This window comes from Xiphophorus hellerii, chromosome 24, assembly GCF_003331165.1.
Source record: "Xiphophorus hellerii strain 12219 chromosome 24, Xiphophorus_hellerii-4.1, whole genome shotgun sequence".
In the NCBI taxonomy this organism is placed as follows: domain Eukaryota; kingdom Metazoa; phylum Chordata; class Actinopteri; order Cyprinodontiformes; family Poeciliidae; genus Xiphophorus; species Xiphophorus hellerii.
The window spans coordinates 3,233,597-3,254,693 of NC_045695.1; the positions used below are offsets into that span (position 1 = coordinate 3,233,597).

The 21,097-nt window shown below is 38.4% G+C and overlaps 2 protein-coding genes across 8 annotated transcripts in view; both read right to left on the reverse strand.

Moving 5' to 3' along the window:
• Positions 1-660: 660 nt before the first annotated feature.
• On the reverse strand, positions 661-10,194 carry slc15a1b (solute carrier family 15 member 1b). Its single transcript, XM_032557001.1, has 23 exons — positions 9,647-10,194; positions 9,420-9,451; positions 9,249-9,333; positions 8,295-8,436; positions 7,390-7,509; positions 7,208-7,307; positions 6,119-6,209; positions 5,938-6,021; positions 5,759-5,841; positions 5,578-5,664; positions 5,399-5,488; positions 5,002-5,046; positions 4,881-4,913; positions 4,696-4,784; positions 4,521-4,602; positions 4,333-4,449; positions 4,091-4,231; positions 3,931-3,977; positions 3,111-3,218; positions 2,915-3,029; positions 2,696-2,833; positions 2,496-2,603; positions 661-1,459 (listed from the first exon to the last, which is right to left on the reverse strand). The coding sequence occupies exons 1-23, from the start codon at positions 9,651-9,653 to the stop codon at positions 1,217-1,219; spliced, it is 2,187 nt and encodes a 728-aa protein (XP_032412892.1). The 5' UTR covers positions 9,654-10,194; the 3' UTR covers positions 661-1,216.
• Positions 10,195-10,494: 300 nt separating this feature from the next.
• LOC116716135 (dedicator of cytokinesis protein 9-like) overlaps positions 10,495-21,097 on the reverse strand; it is a 47,620-nt gene continuing 37,017 nt past the window's right edge. For 3 of the 7 annotated variants that reach the window (XM_032556997.1, XM_032556993.1, XM_032556998.1), the window contains exons 37-53: positions 20,910-20,977; positions 20,424-20,539; positions 20,199-20,336; positions 19,938-20,120; positions 19,173-19,286; positions 18,562-18,777; positions 17,946-18,003; positions 16,389-16,495; positions 16,111-16,233; positions 15,422-15,535; positions 15,326-15,331; positions 14,877-15,023; positions 13,977-14,187; positions 13,389-13,579; positions 13,215-13,315; positions 12,384-12,522; positions 10,495-11,391 (exon numbers count right to left, since the gene is read on the reverse strand). In XM_032556997.1, coding sequence (XP_032412888.1) covers positions 11,278-11,391; positions 12,384-12,522; positions 13,215-13,315; positions 13,389-13,579; positions 13,977-14,187; positions 14,877-15,023; positions 15,326-15,331; positions 15,422-15,535; positions 16,111-16,233; positions 16,389-16,495; positions 17,946-18,003; positions 18,562-18,777; positions 19,173-19,286; positions 19,938-20,120; positions 20,199-20,336; positions 20,424-20,539; positions 20,910-20,977 — 2,146 coding nt within the window. In that variant the 3' untranslated portion in view covers positions 10,495-11,277. Of the gene's footprint in view, positions 11,392-12,383; positions 12,523-13,214; positions 13,316-13,388; positions 13,580-13,976; positions 14,188-14,876; positions 15,024-15,325; positions 15,332-15,421; positions 15,536-16,110; positions 16,234-16,388; positions 16,496-17,945; positions 18,004-18,561; positions 18,778-19,172; positions 19,287-19,937; positions 20,121-20,198; positions 20,337-20,423; positions 20,540-20,909; positions 21,047-21,097 lie in introns of all 7 variants that reach the window. The other 4 variants (XM_032556996.1, XM_032556992.1, XM_032556995.1 and 1 more) reach the window with 2 other exon arrangements.

Sequence of the window (21,097 nt, forward strand, 5' to 3'; positions counted from 1 at the left end):
TAGATGTATACATGTGAGTTATTTATATTTAGAGCTCCACCAGATTTGCCAAATGTTTCAACGGACATAAGAGGATAGATCTACTAACAACCATCTTGAGTTGCCATATTTCATCCAGCACTGAATTTTTAGACTTCTGTAAGTTGAAATCTGTATCTTTAACCCTTTGTGAACCCTCTGTTGCTTACTGTTGAGTTTTGTTGGTATATGGAGTCATTCATGACCCGGAGTTCGTCCATGTTGTAGGCTCCCTGTTGATGTTTGCAGAATATGTTGAACAGAAATTCATTGAACATTGATCACTTCATGGAGCAGCACCCACAACAAAATGGCAAACTCCCACCTAAGATCTGCTAAAAAAAATAAATAAAAAAAATCTGGTGCCACCACTAAATCAACCATTTTAAAACAACAATGCACACGATTTCGTTCATCTTAGTTTCAAAAATGTAAACATTTTAACATTTCACAACTTCTTCCAGCTAAACCCCTCCAATTACACACATCCAGATCTAATTGAAACTCATCTCCATGTCTAGTTTAACTCAATCTATTTTAGTCTAGTTGGCTAATTCAGTCCACCCTTAAGACTGTTTGATAACTACCTAAAAACTGGGTTTCTCTAGAAAAAAAATAGAATAATTTCCACAGCAGTCAACAGATTTTTACTAAATACTCATTTTAATGCACATTAGATTTTTTTTATTACAGAGAGTGTCTGTCTAGTATCTTTCTCACAGACTCTGTTGACCAACCCCTGCACAGGGCAGTATACTCCTGGACCACAATGGAGCATTTTTAGCCAACTAGGAAGCTTTGGGTGTTCATCGCCATCATGACACATATGGAAGAGTCATAATAGTTTTTACAATACATACAATACTCTTTGGAAATAAATACAAATATTGGAATGTTTTTTGGGGTAATTCCACAAAAGACTGGTCAGAAATTACAGTCAAAGCAAACATTATCTTCAAAATAGCATATTCTCTTTAGATTTTAAGCTGGGATCCGGGTACTGGTCCTAATAGAATCCTACACTAGAACTGTCCATCCACTGTTTTCAACCAGCTTCAGATCCCCCATCCCAGTCTGGTCATACATTCACTCTATCTTTTTGTCTCTGTGATAAACATCACAGACATTTTTAGACATGACCAACACAACCCAGAAGGTTTCGCATACGTAAAGGCCGGAAGCCGGAAAAGGTCTTGATTTAGAAGTTGGTCTGCACAATTTTGCCCTCATTGGAGCTCCTCCTCTTTTTCTCGTCATGGTTCTCAACCATGTCCTTCTTGGTCATTTCGGAGTTCTTCTTCTTCTTCTCATCTTCAGGCTCCAAGTTCGCAAAATCAGCCTCTATCTTTACCGGATCGATGTATGTGTAGAAGTAGGCCATGATGGCAAAGATGATGCACACCAACACCAGCAAGGCAGCGAACAGAACGTATTCAGCCCACTGGTAAAGAAAGACACACAAGAGTTTATTGACATTTCAGAAAATATATGAATGTGTATGGATTTGTTTTCCACTGATTAGTTGAGAAACTGACTTTGGATGACAAGTCTGAACCTCCTACTATAAAGAGGATGCTTGGATTCAGGAGTTCTTCATTAAATTTAGTCAATAAGTGTGGTACAAGAAAAAAAGTGATATGTTTATAAATGTATTCTTATTGAAGCAAAATCGCTTAAATTAATGTTAATTGTCTTTAATTTTTTTTTGCATGAGACTATGCAATAAAAACTGAATTAAGTTTTTCCATAGTTGCCAATGTACGTAAACGCTGCTATACAGGGTTTCTGCAGGTTTCATCAACTCAAATTTAAGACTTTTAAAGACCTCCTAAAGACCATTATGAATAAAATTTAAGACCTGTATGATGACAGAAATGCACAAAAGACGATTAATTGGCGATAAATTAGCATTTACCCATGACGGACGAAAGAAAATTATCTAACTAGCCATCAAGACCTATCATTAGCAGCTAATTATTGCTAGCCTCACCTGCCTCGAGTCAAATTTCAGCTTTGTCCAGCCTGACAGAAAAGTCCAGTGAAAAAAAAAACTATATAGAATATATGAAATTAAATAGTTCTGCCACAACCAAATTTAAGGCCAGTGAGTAATGTATTTAAGGTAAACTTGCATTTTTTAAAGATTAAATGAAGACATGTTAAGACCTTAATTAAAGATACTTCAATTTAAGACATTTTAAGGCCTGCTGTGAAACACAGTGTCCTGATTTAGTTTATGTGAAAACAGGTCCAGTAGATCATAGAACAACCTACTAAATGTGGCAAAACATGGGATTTTATGTCCTACACCAAAACTTGCATGTTTTTAACATTAAAAAAAACTAAGTGAAAAGAATCTTATTGTTAATGTTATGTTTCTCTAGAAACTTTCAGCTGAAAAGCAAGTATAACCAATTTCATTTACAGCCTTCTGTCGGATTCAAGTCAGTAAGAAGAACAGGGAATCTTCCGCTCACCTGATCTGGAAGTGTGGCAGCCTCTGCAACAATCAGCACAATGATGTTTCCTACTGCAACCGTTAACAGCCAACCAGCCTGCAGCACTGCCTTCATGTTGGAGGGAGCCTGAACAGCAGAAATGTGTGTATTAAGGCCTTATTCTTGGGAATTCCCTGTTTGTTTCCCCCTCATTTTCCTAAAAACTGAACATTTGTTACCTGCGAATATGAGAACTCCAATCCTGTGACGGAGAACACCACCTCTCCTGATGTCATAAGGAAGTACTGAGGAATCTGCCAGGCCATGTGGATGGAGTTGGCCTTGATGTCCTCTACCTCCTTGATGTTCGGTCCACACTGCAAAGCAAATAGAAATTAGTTCAGTCAAAAACAATATGTCACAGCTATTAATTTGCACAGGTTGGATTTAAAAGTTACATTTTCTTCAAGTATGAAGGTTGGTGGGATGATGAAAGTGTAAGAACTGCCAAAGCCAAATTCTCGCTTGAAGACACATGTACTTCCAGCAGCATTTTTGATGAAGAATTTAGCCCTGTTACAACAAAATCACCAGTTAGAGGAAATAACTTTCTTTAGAGGGATTGTACGAAGCGGACAAATTAATCAAACTTACGTTCCTTGTGGCACATCAACGTATGTGGACATGTTCTTGCTAACGATGTTCCCAAAATCTCCCTCACCCACTGTTATGTTCAGAGTCATGCCAAAACCATTAAAAAATCTGAAAGGCAAAAAACAGCACAATTAATACAGCAGTTTACGAGTCCCACATTCACTCTTCAACAGATGTTGATTTCATGAACAACAATGTATGAATTTTCTCTTGTGGGCTAAATCTGATAACAGATTCCATTACATTTCAAAGTTAGACTTAAATATTTGCCCTGGCTGCCATGGTCTAGCAACGTGTCCAGGGCGTGCCCTACCTCTTTCCCCATTACCGCTGCAGATACACTCACCAGGCTAGGTTAACTATTTCTTTCTGTTGCTCAACAAAAAAGGAGCAACAGAAAAAATAGAAAGAAGCACAGAGAACAGTGCTTCTTTTTGATTTGGTTAATTGTCTTAGCAAACACTAGATAAGTAAATTAGCAAAAACTCGCTAAATCTCTTAGCTAGTTTTTGCTGCTTCTCTCAACTAGCAAAAAATGCAAAGCCTGTAGTTTATCAACTCATTGACAGGAATTATTATGTGAGTGATGAAAAGTAAAATACTGTAGCTGACACCATGTTTTTTCTTGTGGCAGCCATGTTGAAATTTGGTGAGGTTTTGGGGTTATGATTATAACTCTTTGATTTTTGGGAAAAATCAAAAAGTTATAATCATGTTAATGAGAAAGCAAACTTTTACCATGAATAAAAGTAGGATGTTTTATAGAAACTCAAATGCATGACCAACTTTTACTGCCACACAATAACAAATCAAAACCGACCTGATGGCGTTAGCTCCCTCCTCCGGCTTTGCAACAACATCGCCAAACTGTAACCAGAAAACATTTCTGAGAACAAAATCCATGTGGCTGTTTCTGGGAAATGTTCAAAATAAGAATACATGTGATTTGATTTTGATTTTGATCTGACTTTTATGCTGACCTTTATATTTGTCATTCTGCCTTCTTCTTCAACAATGACAATAGTGTTGCGAGTGCCACCTGGTAATCTGATCGTATCAGTGGAACCAGAATCTATTGTCAGGTCAAATGGCAAATTATATGTATAATACTCCTCGTTGCCCTGTGAGAGAAAACAGATTTGCAATTTATCTTTCAAAACAAAGGAGTTTATCAAACTGTGGTAACCAAAATGTTTATTTTTTCCACTCTGTATAGTCCTACCTGAAAAGCCTGCAATTGGAAAGCATACTTTCCAGCAGTGATATCTATGGGTCGGTCAACCATGTTGATGAACTTAGCTTGCTGCTCAGTGCTCGATGGGAAATCAGGGAGGGTTGCCTGGAAAAGGGAGAAACCATCCTTCATGAGCTTCGTTTTTGTTAAATATTTTGTCATTCATTTTCACTTACATCAATCTGTAGCTGAACCAGGGCAGCAGCCACAAACGCAAGTCCTGCGAGGAACATCCCCACAGTGATCTTCCTTAAAGGACTGGAAAACAGAATCGAACACATTCATTCAGCCACTGAAACCAGGACTCACAAGATCTTAGAAGTAGAAAAGTTTATACAAAGGACTCCTCACGTGAAGTTTAGTTTGCATTTAGAAATGAGTGGGTAGATTATGAAGTCCATGACGGGGACCATGATCAGAATCAGGATGGGGTTGACAGTCTGGTGGGGAGGGAGGGAAGGTCATAAAACGGCTGCAGTTTGATTCAATCAGTTCATGTCAGCAGTGGGCCGATGTTATCACCAGTAGAGTCTTACCTGCATTTGGTCAGGCTGGATTACCATCAAACCCTGTTGAAGAGAAAATGATCTCTGTTTAGCAATCTTCACTTCCATGGCGTGGGAATAGGAGTTGAAGAGCAGAAAGAAGAAAACTTACAAAGTTACCGTCCATCGTGGTGGCCTGGAGTGTCCATCTTGAACCCTGTGGGACAAACAGTTCTTGTTTAGATTGTGGTTAATTACTAACTAGAACTAGAAGGTATATCAAGGTTTACAAAGATACAGCTTCAGTTTAAAGTTCCTTTAATGAACATCTACCATCTGCTGCTAAACACTACCAATCAGCTGGCTGAAAGATAGGAGTTTGGAAACGTTTGTTTGTAAATAGTTGACAGTTCTGTTGTGGAAACTAACGGAGCGTTACTTATCACTCTTATTAGCTTAATGCTGTTTTACAACCAAAATATACAAGCTGTTATGAGCAAGTAGCACAGTAATACGGTCTAATATTCTTTCTAACTATGTCTAAAAAATCTAGGATTTTAGACACGTACCTGTTGGTCAAAGAGAGCCCAGAACATGGGCAAGGGGATGTAAAGGAACAGAACCTTCAACACCATCTTCACCTGGGCAATCAGGAGTTTCTACACCAAAGCAGAGAAGATCACAAAAATAAATTTCTGTCCATTCTGCTGCTTGTTATTTATTAATTATTGCACAGTCTTCCTCCTACGTCATATTTCTCCTCGGCCCAGTCCAGCCAGTGTTCTCTCTTTGGGATCTGGGAAGATCGATTGTGAAACCGGTTCATGATGGCAAACTGCAAACAGACGAGAGACCGTTCAGATGTAACCAGACGCAAATGTAATGTTGGAATGAAGCTTGGATGAAGACGTCGTTGAGGAGGAACTCACGAAGATGCATTTGCAGACTTTCACCATGATGTTTCCCGAAGGTGCCGTTTTGTTGTACATACCACTTCCGACGATGAAGACGACTGGAAACGAACAAAACGTGAATTATTATAGTCTTGTTTTTTTTTTCTGAATTCCCTGCTTGATTATCATGACTCAAGCTTAAGTGAAGATCTTACTCAGAGAGACCACCATGAGAGCAGCAGGGACCCCGAAGGCCAGAGGGTAGCACTGCTGCTGAGTGTGAATCCCACATTTCTGAGCTGGAAATCACAGAACGCACACATGCAGTCAACCTCTGGTTGTGATTCATTGGTGTATTTTAAGGAGTGTGTTATGTTTCTGAGAATTGGGGCCTGCCTCTGAGGATGGGGGTGATGATAGTGGACAGCAGACTGCCGGCATTGATGGAGAGGTAGAAGATGGAGAAGAAGGTGCTTCTCTGCTTCTCCTGGTGAACGTGACGGTTTGAGAAGAGATTTTACACTCAGAACCATACAAACAAGAACTACTCATTTCTAAAGTGTGCTGATATTGGTTTTTCTTTACAAAGGTTCTATATAAAACAGTTCTAATTTTAAATTTGCCAATCTTCTGTAGATGTATTCAATCGTTACTGTTACACATGCTCTAAAATATCAGTCTCAGTTAAGTTTTACACTGCAGAATGGAATTTTGGACGGTTTTAAAGTTATTTAGAGTAGTTTGAAAATGCGTTCAAGAATGCAAAAATGTTTAAATATGGAATTGATTTTTTTATCAAAGACAATTGAGCCTAATCCTAAGAGAACCGAACACAACGACAGGAAGGATTAGGGCGTCTATGATGATAAATTTGCCTGATGTTGTGTCTCCCCTTTGCCTCTCTTTGTCATTGAGCAATCTTGATCGCTTACCTTGAACTTGAAATAAAGCCAGTAAATGAGTTATGTAATGTTAATAAACAACTAACGGGGATAAAGCAGAGATAGAAAAAGTGCTGACCAGGTGTGGCTGATAACTGATTAAGGCATCTGTACAAAAGGGGAAGGGTCAGTACTTGTGTTGTTTCCCTTTAACTGTATTGTACGATGTGCGTATGAATTGACTGATTTGATCAGAGCACCTTTTTTCAAATTGAGGGATTTTTTTTTTTATTTCTGCTAAATTTTCACACACATAAAAAAAAAATCTAAATGTTCTCTATCTCTGTGGAAGAAGTGAATCCCCCACAGCATGACGGCACCACTACCATGTTTCACATTAAAGATTGTACGTTCAGATGTGGTGCATAGTGTTCTGCACGCAAGATTCCGAACATAAATGCCAATAAATTGTCGAATTGATTGGTATTCAATAACTTCAACATAGAATTTACTGTATTTTTGCAGTAAAAATTAATATGTTTACACTGTATTTTAATACATTTTAAGCTGTATGAAAACGGATTTATTTATTTTTAAATCTAACCTGATCGTCATTAAACTGGTCCCCTCCAAAGGCAGCCACACACGGTTTGATGCCTCCGGTTCCCAGAGCAATGAGGAGTAAGCCCACCATGGACAGAGCTCTGGGAGGGGGAAACACAGCCGATACACACCGTAAACACACGGCAACCTCTGCATTTGACTGCGTTTCGTTCTTCGGCTTACATGTGGAAGGTCATGTTGTCGGGGGTGCCGTCCTTGTTTCCATCTGTGATGTCATTTATTGCACCTACGGCCATGATGACCTGCCCCGCCGTGTAGACAATGGACAGGTAAACAATGGTCCTGTGCAGAAAGAGGGAGAGAAAAAAACAAAGAGTGATCCAGTTTTCTATCAGCTAGATTCAGATTAACAGCTCACTATCTGAGGCAACCTTAAACTCTTTAATCTCTCTTTATGATTGGATTAATTAGATTATATAATCACTAGATATGAATTATATCTGCTTGTGTTGATGTAACATTTGATATAAGCTTGTGGTATGTCAATAAGGTGAATTAAACTCATTTAATGTAACCGACCTGGACTGAATTGAAATCAATTGAGCTAAACTGAAGTAAGAGTGGATTTAAATAAGCTAAAAATATATTTAAATAAACTGGAAAAAACTAAAATGTAGGTTAAATTAATTTAACTAAACTAAAATAAAGTTTAATACAACTTAATTGAACATAACTAAATTGAACAGAAAATAATTTAAATTAACTGAATTGAACTGAAATTAATTAATGGAGCTTATCTGAACTAGGCTGAAATGAACTGAACTGTATCTTACTGAACTAAATTAAATGAACCGCATTAAACTGAATCAATTTGAAATACATTTAATCCAACTTTATTGAACTGAACAGAACTGAATGGAATTTATATTCATTGAAATTAATTGAATTTGACTGAACCAAACTGGGTAGAACTGAATGGAATTTAAGTATGAAATTGAAATTAATTTAACAAACTAAATTTTATTGAACTAGACTGAAATGAATTGAATAGAACTGAGCAGAACTGATCTTCACACATGCAATACGTGCAGCAAGCAGGAGGAAACAGGAACTGTCAGGCGACTCACTTGAACTTTCCGAGCCACGAGTCAGCAATGATGGCGCCCAGGATGGGGCTCAGGTAGCAGAGAGCCACAAAGGTGTGGTAGATGGTTGTGGAAAAATCATCATCCCACTTCAGGAAGTACTTGAAGTACAAAACCAGTACAGCTAAAAAGGAGATATAGATGAGTGTAGATTAGAAGCAGTCTTTCTTTATTGATTAGTTCAGCTTTATTTAGACTTAGCATACATTTAACACAAAAGAAAATCTGGCATGGATTCAAATATCACAGAAAATGGTGTATAACTATCAAAGGTACCAGTTAATGTATAGTGGCTAATGATGGATCCACCAGTATAATTAAACAAAGACCAGTGTTAACAAATTGGCACTCTGGTAGGATTTGACTGAACACTTCATTACATTACATTTCAATCATAACAATTAGTTGCTATATTGCAAACACTGAAATCTGTTTTTTATTCATTTGTATGATTTTTTTTTCAGATTTTTTTTTCTAACAAGTACACAGTAAACTAGTCAAGCCATTAAATCGATCAATTAACCAAGAACAAAAACCAACAGACACGATGATGCTTAAATTAGAGAAATATATTTATATGCTAAGAGTAAATGAAATTATTTCTGAAAACCATGAATCGCTAATGAATATCATTTTCTCTACACTTCACATTTTTGGAGTATATTAGCAAAATACTCCGAATACCTGACTTTTCTAGTGCAGCTATAGCCGTGCTTTTTATTTTGATGCCTTCAGAGTGCTTTGTTTCTCTTACATATTTCACGTATTGCCGCCTCGTTAAAGCTTCACTGCGTCTTTTCATGAGCAAACCTTATTTGCAACGTACCCACAGTAGGAAAGAAGATGCACATTTAGGTGCACAACAAACGGAGATGCTTAAAAAGTGGAAGAAGCTACTTGGGTAAACAAAGTGCATTTTCCTTCTACTGAACTCACCTCGCATGCCATAGTAGGAGAAGCGCTCGCAGAACTCGTTGACCACGATGAAAAAGATGCTGAGCGGGTAGCCGAATATAGTGACCTGTTTGAAACAAAATGGGTAAAGTGAGATCGAGGCGGCAAACCGTCAACGTGAGAGAAGGATAGTGGACACCTTCCACAGCTTACACTCTTTTTTTTGCCCGTCTTCTTCTCTTTATCTGCAGAAAAAGAACAACATGAGAGACTCTGGGAATCTTTCATCTGATTAGTTAAGACAGAAATCGAGCACAGCAAGAAAAAGAAGAGTCGAATTCATTTTACTTAGAAGTTTAAATTGCATATGACGAATGCATTCACCGTAAAAGGAATAAAAATGGAAAAAGAGAAAACAAAAAAAAAAGAGTTGATCTCACCTCCCATGGCTGCTGCAGGCTGTGTCCCGTTTGGATTCCTAAATCAGATCTTCCCGTAAAACAATGGACAAAAAGAGATGAGTGGTCCAGCTAAGACTGAATCCCAGACCGACCTGCGCTCTATCTAACCTCTACTCATCCTCCTGGACCGCCCACTGATGGTGGACTATGGACATCTCTTTCATCTCCCCTCTCCCCAGTTTCCCAGCACCTTTATCAGAGCCATGTGTTTATGTTGGGGATGATTTTACAACTGTAAAATATATATATATAATAGCTCGGGAGCAATAAACAGATTTTGCTTTGCAGGTTATTTGTCTACGTCAGGAGAGATGATAACGGCAGCAATCTTTGTGCTATTAGATATAATAAAAACGCTGATTATTTCTATCTAGTCATAACAGCAGGAAATGTTAGAGACACCAAAGGCATATGGACTGTCTGGGGAGTTCCTTCTGCTTCTCTCCTCAAATATATCCAGAATTGTAAATGTTAGAATAATACCCAACAAAAAAAATATCAACAAGCATTTCATTTTTTTCACATTATAATCACAGACTGTAATATATGCATATGGAGTTTGTCCATTATTTGCAGCAGCTTCCATTTTTCTAAGACGTGGGAATCTTTCACCACTTTCCAAGGAGAGTATTAATGAGGTCAGACACTAATGTCGGGGCAGTAAAGTACCAAATTAAGGTAGCCATATTGAAACTGTTCCCATAAAGCTGTGAGAATAAAATAGTCCAAAATGTCTAGTGAGGTTTCCAACTTTCAGTTCCTCTGAATGCTCGACTTGGTATTGTTGGTTTAATGGTTAAAAGAGAGAGCTTGGGGAAAAAAAAGAGTCTTACGTCAGGTTTTATTTAGTTGTAAGTCTTAAACATATTTACAGGCATTGTGTAAAATGTTTTCCATTTAATTTAAGATCACAGATAATAAAACAAATCTAGATTACATACAAAGAAATGGCTGAATATAAACTCGCACGCCATTGTCCTGGTTTAGGTTTTAGTCTGTCATCTTTGGCAAGGCTGTCCTTTTGTCCCATAGGTAGCCTTGGTAGCAATGACTTATTGCACAAACTTTTCATAAAATAGGTCAAAATATTGTGATTCACTTGGCTTTAGACAGGTTATATACAGCTCCACTGGTCTAAAATAGAAAATTGATTTCTTTTTTGGAAAAAAATTCTAATACAAAATTCGTCTGCTCTAACTGGATCTTACTGGGAATTTTTTTCTTTTTTTTAAAAAAAGGTTATTCAAAAATACTGAGTAACATTTGACCAGTAATAGATGTACATTTACAACAGTAGATTTTTTTCTCTCTCTCTCTGCATTTTAAAGCTGTCTGTACACTGAAAAATACTCAAGTTCTTCATGCGTCATTCCTCTCTTGGAAAGAATCGCTCCAAAGAGGGGAGAACAACATGTGTTCAGTTGTTGCACGCTTGTTCAGACGTCATGTAGTTTATGCCTTTCCCTCAGACAAAACAAAATGCAACAAAAGAAGATCTGTCAAAGTGTAACATAGAGTCTCCATAGGAAACAAGAGAAGAAGTAAATTTGCCCCAATTTCATTCTTAGGTAATCTGATTGATGGTGGAGGTCAGGTGTGACGCGACCTTCTCAGAGGACGGTGGTTGACCCCTGGGAGTTGGTGTTAGGTGTGCCACTGATGGCGTTAAAGATGCCCATAGAGTCGGACAGGGTGCTCCTTGTGCCGTCCTCCACCGGGTTTATCTAGGAAAAACACGCTTCACTTCATTACATTACACTGGATTTGTTTGAAATCAAAATCATTAACGTATGGTTACGTCTCATGGGACAGCAATTTAATATGGAAATTCATTACATATAATTTGTAGTCTGATATCCAATGAAACTGTGTTCATGTAATTGATATAACTGGACCTTTTGGCTTTGTTGTGGAATATGCCATGATGACTTATGGGAGATGTTAATAAATTCTAATCTTTTACCAAACTTTCCGTAACATAACTAAACGTAAAACTACACAAAAATAAATAAAACAAACATGAGGGATGCTGCACACATAACATGTAAATAACTTAAATTACAATATAACTAATACAGAGTCACACAAGTAATGGACATTTTACCTTAATGTTTTTTTCCCGATTTAACCCAGATCTTATCAAATTTTATAAGCTGTAATCTATATAACATTATAATATTTACAATCTGATGCCTGTCGTCCCAGGATGTGGTAACTTTTCAGGCAGCTAAGCTCAAAAATACCTTCTATATTTGAATCAAATTCAAACTGGGTTCCAAGTTGATGATGCTAATGGTCTACCTATAGAAACCAATGCATAGTAGCCAGTTTTCATTTCAAATACATCTGACAAGCCACAGCAACTGGAATTTGAAAATGGGCCTTCCTTTTAATTCAAAATATCATCAGATAATTTATAACCTGAGGATGAAGAAATATATAAAAAAGTTTCATATTGGTGCATGCACGACTATTTATCAAACAACAGGATTACCCTCCAATCTGCTCACGGACAGCACAAGGAGAGCAGAAAGAAAGATATGGTTAGTAAATAAACTTAAATGCTGTGGAGTGCAGATATAAACACCAGCAACTAGAATGAAGAGTTAGAAATAATTGTTATGATACTTTAGGACAATTCAGTTCAAAACACCACATAATCCTATAAAAATAGTGGAAAATGTGCCAGTCAATGACCATATTTGGTGGTTCCTACCTGTTCGTGCATGATGTCAGACAGCTCTCTGGTCATGTCCCTGTAGTTGGCCTTCATCTCATCGTGATACTCCTGCTGGTCTTCTTTAATCAGCCGTTCATTCACCGCCAGCGCGTGACCGCAGGCGTCCACAAACTGCCTGAAGAGATATGGACAAGCCACCTGTGATGTTCACAATTCATCCCCAATAGGCTACAGCCACCGGTTTTTATGATAGAACAGAAAATAATGTAAAATTGCAAAGTGGAAAAATGAATTATTCTTGATTTTTTTTTTACATTCTTCTTTAGAAATAAAAATCTAAAATAAACTTCTCTATATTTCACTCCATCCGTCTTTCCATCACATTTGAACAGCTTTTCTGACCCTGCTGAAGAAAAGCGTGGTGCTGCCACCACCGTGTTTCTCCATGGGGAGGGTGCATTCACGAATGTTTATTTCAAAGTAAGAATTTAACCAAAAACGTCTGATTTTATTTAGGGGTGTCACTTTGTATCTATGTACTGGATAAAAATCACAATGTAATGCAACAAAATACTTTAGCAGGGCTCTGTATTCAGCTTAAAGAGCAGCATTTTATGTTTTTCAGACACATAGGGCCACTTTATAGCAGAATCCCCGACGAGGAGCTACAGTTTCCACCCAGGTGTTTTGCACAGTTGCCATGGGAGATTAAAAGATTTCTCTAACATGCATGACAGAACCAAGGCAACACTCCAGTTATGGTTTTGATGAGAGAATAATTACATAACACCATATGAAGCTCGAAAAAGTTGATTTTACAACAGGCAGATTTTGGGACTGGAAGGTGTTTTTGTCAGTAATCAGTACCTGAAGACTTCCTTCAGCTGTTTAACCTTGTTGTCTGGATATCTCTTGGCACTGCTGTCATCTAGAAAGGCTCTGGCGTAAGCAAGAGGACCTGCGTTGACCTGACAAAAAAAAAAAAAAACGAGAGGTCTTGACAGTCTTTCTGCCTTTCAGGATGACTAAGCCTTTTCTTACCTGAACACTGATGCTGCCCTGCAGCTTGAGCTGCAGCCGGATCATGTCCACCTCGGAGGCCGAGCACAGCAGACGCAGCTCGCCCACCTTGGCGCTCATCTCGTCGATGGACACCTCTATGGGGCTCAGGTCACTCTGGTGCTGGTACATGACCGCAATGCGCTTCTTAACATAGGGGAAACAGTGGGTTGCTGGGCGGCCGGGTGAGAAAAAGCAGAGTATTACTCGTACTGGAATTGCCTCACTCATTAATTGCTCATATATCCTGAATTACAGCATTTCTACAGGATATTAAAGTGAATTGAAATGTAAGTTCACCAGGTCATAAAGAGTAAACATGATTATTTACACCGCAAGATAACACCTGGACCTTGAGATGACGTGGTCAAAGTAATAAACCCCACCTATCTGATTAAATTCACAGTGGCTGGCAGAAAACTGAAACTTCATAATCAGCATCGACAAGCAGCAACAAGGGAAATGTTCCTGGCTTTTGATTCCTAGCTAAATTGCAGAGATAAGCAGGGTTGGTTTGGGTCAGTGCTGCATCATCGTTAGCAACAGAAACCTGATCATCACAGAACCTACTGGTTAGTATGGTGCGTCGTTTGCACTGCTCCTCCACTCCCCCCTGCTTCTTGCCCGAAACGGTGAACGGCGTCTCAAACACGAAGCGCCGGATGTTGTGGCTCTTCTCGAAGTCGGTCTTTCTATTGTCCAGCTCCTTGTCGTCCAGGTGAGGCGTTACGTGAGTCACCTGGATGTAGGCGTACTTGGAGTCCAAGTCTTTAGGGTTAACCTGCAGGTACAACAGTAGAAAAGAGGTTTAGAGTGTTTTTCTTCGTAAAAGAAAACCCACCTACACTGTCAAATCATTCTGTACTCTACAAGTCACACAACCACATTTGAATAAAGTAAATCATGAGTAAATTACAAATAAAAATAAAAATCACTTGAAATTGTTGGTTTTCAGATAGGTTGATATAAACTTTACACATTTTGTACCTCAAAAAGGTTCAATATGAAACAAGAAAAAAGAGGTGAAACTTTGGTTTCATACACTAAAAAGTCAATAATAAAAAAATCCAAATCTACACAGGTCCAATTAGCAAAGTGGCAACATCAGTAGCACCTTTAAACAATCAATTAAATGTTTGCTAGCTTATCGTGTCCAGCACTCTGAAGGAGCTCATTATTTATAAATTTATTAGCTTGTGTTGAAAGGTGACCTGCATACTTATGTCTTACTTTCCTTATTCCAAGGCTTCTAGAAAGTCAGATAGCAGTGTAATAAATGAATGTTTGTTTGATTAACATAATAAAATCAGCTTGTTAATCAGCTGATTTGCTTAGTTTTGACCTATTTTCCACTACTTTCCAACAATTTTTCTATGAATTTAGCCTCCATATTTACTAAGGTTTACCAAAACAAAATGCATTTCCTTCAGTGTGCGGCACGTGGTCAGATACAGATACTCAGGACTCCACCTTGCCAGAGTCCTGAATGATCTTGACGTTCTCTGGGCCGAACTTGTCAGAGTAGAGCTTCAGGAGCCGCTGGGAAATTTCAGAGAGCGGGGTGAACTTCGGCTCCTTGTAGATGTATTCCTTTCCATCCTCATCCTCAAAGAAGCCCTGCAGTGCAAGCAAGAAACTGGTTTTATACTGTTTTGTCCGTTTTCATGTAGATGACCTCGCTGACACATGGGGTCCCATTTTTGAGTGGAATTCATTTTAAGCAAACATAAGATTAGGTAAAAATAGGCAAACGGAAATATAATGCATAGAAGTCATGAACTAAAAATGTAAGTCCAACATCAAAACTATATGGATGTGAATTAACTAACTACATGAACAAACACACAAGGCCCAAAACTATATAAAAAAATAAATCATTAAAGACACATAACATACATACAACACCCCTATAAACTTACCGCAGCCTTGGATAGCAAGTGAAAAAAAGGGAAGAAATTTTATTTACAAAGATTAATGATCCCAAGAAGATGTAATGAAATCCTCACCAACCTCACCTGTCCAAAGAAGGCCACTCTGAAGTAAGTGCCCAGCAGTCTCTTCCCGCTGTGCATCACCTCCATCACCTTGGTGTAGGCACGGTGGAGCGTGTCATAGAGGTGAGTCAGTTTCTGTTCCAGGTGTATAGAAATGTTTTAGAAATGGTCACAAAACACCACCAAGAACCACAGAAACGGTAAAAAAAAAATTGGAATTATGTGACAAATGACTTGGTAGTAGTTTTATTTTAGTCTGGAAGGGCTTGACCAAAGAAAATTGACTTAAAAATTGTAGAGAGAGGAATTAAAATGGCTAGTCATTTGCTTTGTGTCAAGAGCTAATTTCTTCCCAACAACCTGGGCTACTGCACAATGTCCAAATGAAAAGTAATAAGTCAGTTTTCCAGCTTTAACATTAAATCTAATGGCGACTCAAGGTTAGGGTTTCTACTCTTAAATGCTCTAAGGTTCCTAGAGATTTTCCCTAAGAGGTGTGGACACTGGCTAGGCCACTCTGTTGTCTTATTATGGTTACTGCTTGGCAACTTTTGTTGTTGCCACGTGGGCATGTTTTGAGAAACCATCCAATTCCCATCTTCTCAGTATCTTCTCTACCTTCTACCTATTCCGTCTATCAGTCTTTGAGTAAAACCATCAAAATTAAGAGTTGAGTTGTAACGCCAGAGTGTGTGCAGCATTCACGCTACCTCAAAGTCCCTGCGCTCCTCATAGATGGGGATGATGAGCCTGTAGACATCAGCAATGAGTTCATAGCGCTCAGCCTTCCACAGGCCATCAGCACACTCCTCCAGCAGCTCCAACAGGACTTCCTGAACAAGATAACCCCTAAGTCAGTTTATTTAAATTTAAGTCTGGGGGTTTTACCTTAGAGGAGATAGGATCTCAAAAAACTTTGATCACTGCATCTCTACTGGCACACAAAACAGCAACAAACAAACCATATAGGAGAAACATGAGGTCTGACCTCACTGAAGTGAACATCCTGCATCCCTACGTCCTCCATCATGGCTGCCTCCTCGTCAATGTTGGGAGTGATGACCCTGAACGCTGAGCAGCCTTGCCTAAACATACCTGAAATACAGAGAGAACCCAGATGTATGTCACACACTCACCAGCAGGAGTGCATGAAGCTTTACTTCTGCTGTTGTGTTGAAAATAAAATGTGAAATCTGATTGAGTCTTTAGATTAATTTGCTCAAAACAAGTTAAGAAGCAACTAAGAAATAGGACATATTTATACATAAACTGACGTGAACAGTTAGGAGGAAGAAAAATATTTTTAAAAACCTCAGTTTTGGTTAATTCACATAGACTAACAAATATTTTTGGGAAAAAAATAATCTAACAGTCAACATCATGGATGCACACGTCTGATGTGTGCACTAATAAGGATGAAAAATGACTTGGTTTCTGCTGAAAATGTGGCAAAATCTTCTCCTTTGGTGGTGAATATTCCTGTTATGTATTATTTTCTTGTCATCACCACCAGACATGTTTGTCAAAGAGAGAAAAAAATATCCAGAGTGGAGTGGATAAGGATAAATGTTTATCTAAAATACTCTAAGACGTGTAAAGATATTCAGTTATTTTACTGTGATGGTATTTACTGATTTAGCTGATCTATGATGATAAAAATATCATGGAGCAAAAATTACAGCAAAATGAGGTGAATTGCCTTCTCACAATAGCTGTACTAACACTGATTTGTTATTTGAAATTGAGGTTGATACCAAAGAGTATATGTACTAAAGAAAAGGAGGCTAAAACCAGATTTCAATTTGTCAAAAATATTTCAAATTATGTCATTTTCCTTTTACTTCCTAGTTACACCTTACTTTATATATGTAGACATTTTTTAACTAATAGCATTTCAGGGGCTCCATAGAAAAAGCCAGAAATGTCAGTTTGACCTAACTACACCCCTCAGCACTGTGAGCCTGCAGTCAGCTGGTGATATTCATAAACACCTGCCCGATTACATCACAGATCATCTTCAAAGTAAAAGACACTTAGGAAAAGATGTTATCTGGATAATGACTTGTTGGGAGACATTTTTACACAGGAAGCAGAAGGTGACCCTTGGACGAGTGTCCACACAGCAAATGACGACGAGTTCCACTGCAAATTCAATTTTTAAAAATCCCTTATTGATCCCAAAGGGAAATGAATTAGGAGATGTGTGCAAGTTAGAAACATACCTCATGTTACTTCTTGACATGCTTTTTTTTAATAACTGAAAAACTAATGTTACATAACATTAGTTTTTCACTTTCTTATCCAGTAATAAGAAAGTGATTTTTTTTATACACAAGAAAGAAAGCTATTTTCCTGGAATACAGTATTTTATTAATCAAACTATGGGGGAAAAGTTTTCTCCTGTGAAAACATTTACTGGTGACTCATGTTATGGCCTCCATAATGAGGATAATAAATGCAGTAAAAATGGTTCAAAGGGTTATTATTCACATGAAGGAAAGATAACCAACGCTAGAAAAGTTCCACCCCTACTTCTGACACTCACCTTTTCTCCACAGATACTCTGCAACCAAAGCAGCAACATGAATGTAGCACATAGCTGCCTGCAGGCGAGAGAGAGAGAGAGACGAGACCCTTTATAGATTTTTTTTTTTCTGCTTTACTTTATTGACAAACTTGAATCTTTCAGGTGATGAAATGAAGCTCAAAATAAGACAAAAACAACAACCTGAGTAAATATAAAGTGCAGTTTTCACATTATGATTTCAATAAATAAGAAAAAAACTATTCAGACCAACATGGCCTAATTAAAAATAATAATTTTCCCTTTTTTTGTTAAAACATGAATAGAACTGTGGGGGAATCTGACTTCAGTTTAAGATGACCTACAGAATCACTACATAACATTCATTTCCAGCAGATGTTTCCACTTAAAAGCGGGGCCACATGTTAGAGGGTTTTAATTATTATTAGTTATTTACTTTTTCACATAGAACCATGATAGTCTGAAAAAGCTTTTTTGCTCATTAGAAATGCATTTTGTATTTCCTTGTGTTATTTTGGTCTGATTCTCTGAAGCATTACAGAGACAAACAAGCAAAAACAGCAGAAACCCACGAGGGTGTGTGAGTCCTACACGTGGCACATTCAGCCCTTCGTACCTCGGAAAGATCTCCGTTCTTGTTGTGGATGCGAGCCATGCTGTCCAGCCAGGTCTTCCGCAGCTCCGGTGTGCTGGTGTAGGACTTGGCCAGGCTGTACTGGAGGTCCACCAACATCTCCGGGTCGTTCTCGTGCTCCTTCATCTGCTCGGTGGCCATCAGCACCGTCCTGATGCGCTTGGTCAGGTCCTTCACATCTGATGGGAATGCTGTGTGCTGCCAGCAGCACATGTACAAATGTTTATGATTGCATGAAGCATGTAAACAAGTCTTAAAATATTAATGCTAATCCCAAAAAAAACCAATGAAACTCTGTGTGAATGATGACTTTCGGATGTTTTGCATACTTAAAATATCCAATAGGTTATTTGTATTTATGACAGAACAGAAAGTAAGCAGCTTTGGTTAGAAGGTTTACTTTAACATGTTTCTTTTTCAGCCATTTTGTTGGATATTTGCTGCTGTGGTTGGAATTATTGGCGTCTTAAACACCCAAACTTTAAAAAATAAGAACAGAAAGAAGGTGAACTTTCTTTCTACTGCTCCTGTACCAAAGTTAAACAATGAGAAGGATTCCTTGTTGAACAGTTTTATCTGTGTTCTTCACTCACCTTGATGCTCTTGTCACCGTTGGCACAATTATTGACGATGGAGAGAGACTGCTGGAAACGTGTACTCCCAATCCCAATGACATCAGCTATCAACTGGCTAACAGCTATCACCACCTAATGGAACAGCGATTGGTCAAATTCAGCCTCACACTGATGACTTTTCGGAAGGTACAGAAAAATATCCAGACTCACTGTAATAACCAGAAAAGATTGAACCTTTTCACATTTTATGATAATCACAACCATTAACTTTAACTTTTTATAGAGATTATGCGATTGACTAACACAAAGTAGCACATCTTTGTGAACTGGAAATGAAAAGGACATGATTTGTGATTCATAACGCAAAGTAAAAAATCTCTTCAGTAATATGTTTTTGGATCCTTTAAATCCGATACCCATAAATAAAACTGTGTATTCAGTTACAAAATGCATTTTAGATTATTTTTCTTCAGCAGAAACAAGGAAACTGGTCAGAAATGATGCAAAGATGAGTGAACGAAATACAGGATAACATTGGAAAAAATAAATAAACACTGCAAAAGACTTGAGACTGAGGCAGAAGTTCACTGTCCATCAGGACAGCTGGTGGCCTGAACATTCTGGCCACAATGGAACGGTTTGAATCAATGCATATTCATATGTAAGTATGCACTACTTTGTGTTGCACATAAAATCCCAATGAAACACATTAAACTTTGTTATAACATGACGAAATGTGTTGAAGACGTGCTAACAGATTTGGCCGGGCGCTGTATCTCATACCTGCAGGTGGGTTCGCACAAAAGACTTGCGGCCTGTGTAGTCAAAGTTACTCTTCATCAGAAAGTACAGAAGGTGGGCCGCATCATTGCGGATGAAGCTCAGCTTGGAGTTGCAACACTTGAGGATTTCATAGCAGAGCGAGGCGCACATGTCGGCCCTACCGTCGAAAAACGTGCAGGGGAACTGAAAGACACGGAGGGTTCAGAAGATTTACACGAGGAGGAAGCTGATCAGCGTCGAAACGAGGGTGAAATTATTCACCTTAAAAATGAAAGTCCTGAGGGAGGTGAAGACCTGCTTGAGGGCAGCCTCTGATTGGGGGATCTGCAGGAAGCACAGATGCACCTGGAACACCGTCTTCATCAGGGGGTTGTGACCCAGATCTGAATTCAGCTGAGTCTGAAAACGCAACAAGGTATAAGACGTTTGATAACAAACCAATAATTAAAACTTTTTTCTGTACATGCTAAAGGTTTATGTGTGCACCTTGAATCCCATGATGAAGGTGCTGAGTGTGTCCAGCACAGTCAGGCAGACCTCTGTAGACACGTTGGCCTCCAGCAGGCACTGGCTGTTTACGTCTGCTTCTGTGTGGCAGTACACTGACAACACACCACTTATTGTCATTTTAAACTAGTAATAATGATTTTTATTCTGTTGGTTAAACAGTAAAAATCATTTTGTTTTGTATTGAATCAGAGCAAAATATTTTGTTTCTACTCCGTTTTAGCATAAACGTACAGAGCCATTCACTGTTCTTATAAGTGTCCACCACTAGAGGTCAGTATAATATTTCCAGATTGAATAAACAAGTCTATTTCCCTTTAAACATAATATTATCCTGTTCATATTGAACCGTCACTGCTCTTATAATTGGCTCCAAAAAAACAAAAGAAAAGAAAAAAAACAAATTAACAAATTTTACATTTAATATAATTTCTTCCAGCTTTTTTAGCTTGATCAAAAGCTTACTGTTATTGATGGTGTGAGCATTCTCCAGAGCTCCCAGCTGCTGCAGACGAGCATGCAGGATCCCCGCCCTGCTACGAGACACAGGCAGAGTCAGAGACTTTCTGTCTGCGGCTACAGGTCCTGCTCCCTCCTGACTCCTGGGAGAAAAATGGAAGACACCATAACATTTAGGCTACTGGTGAGAGCAG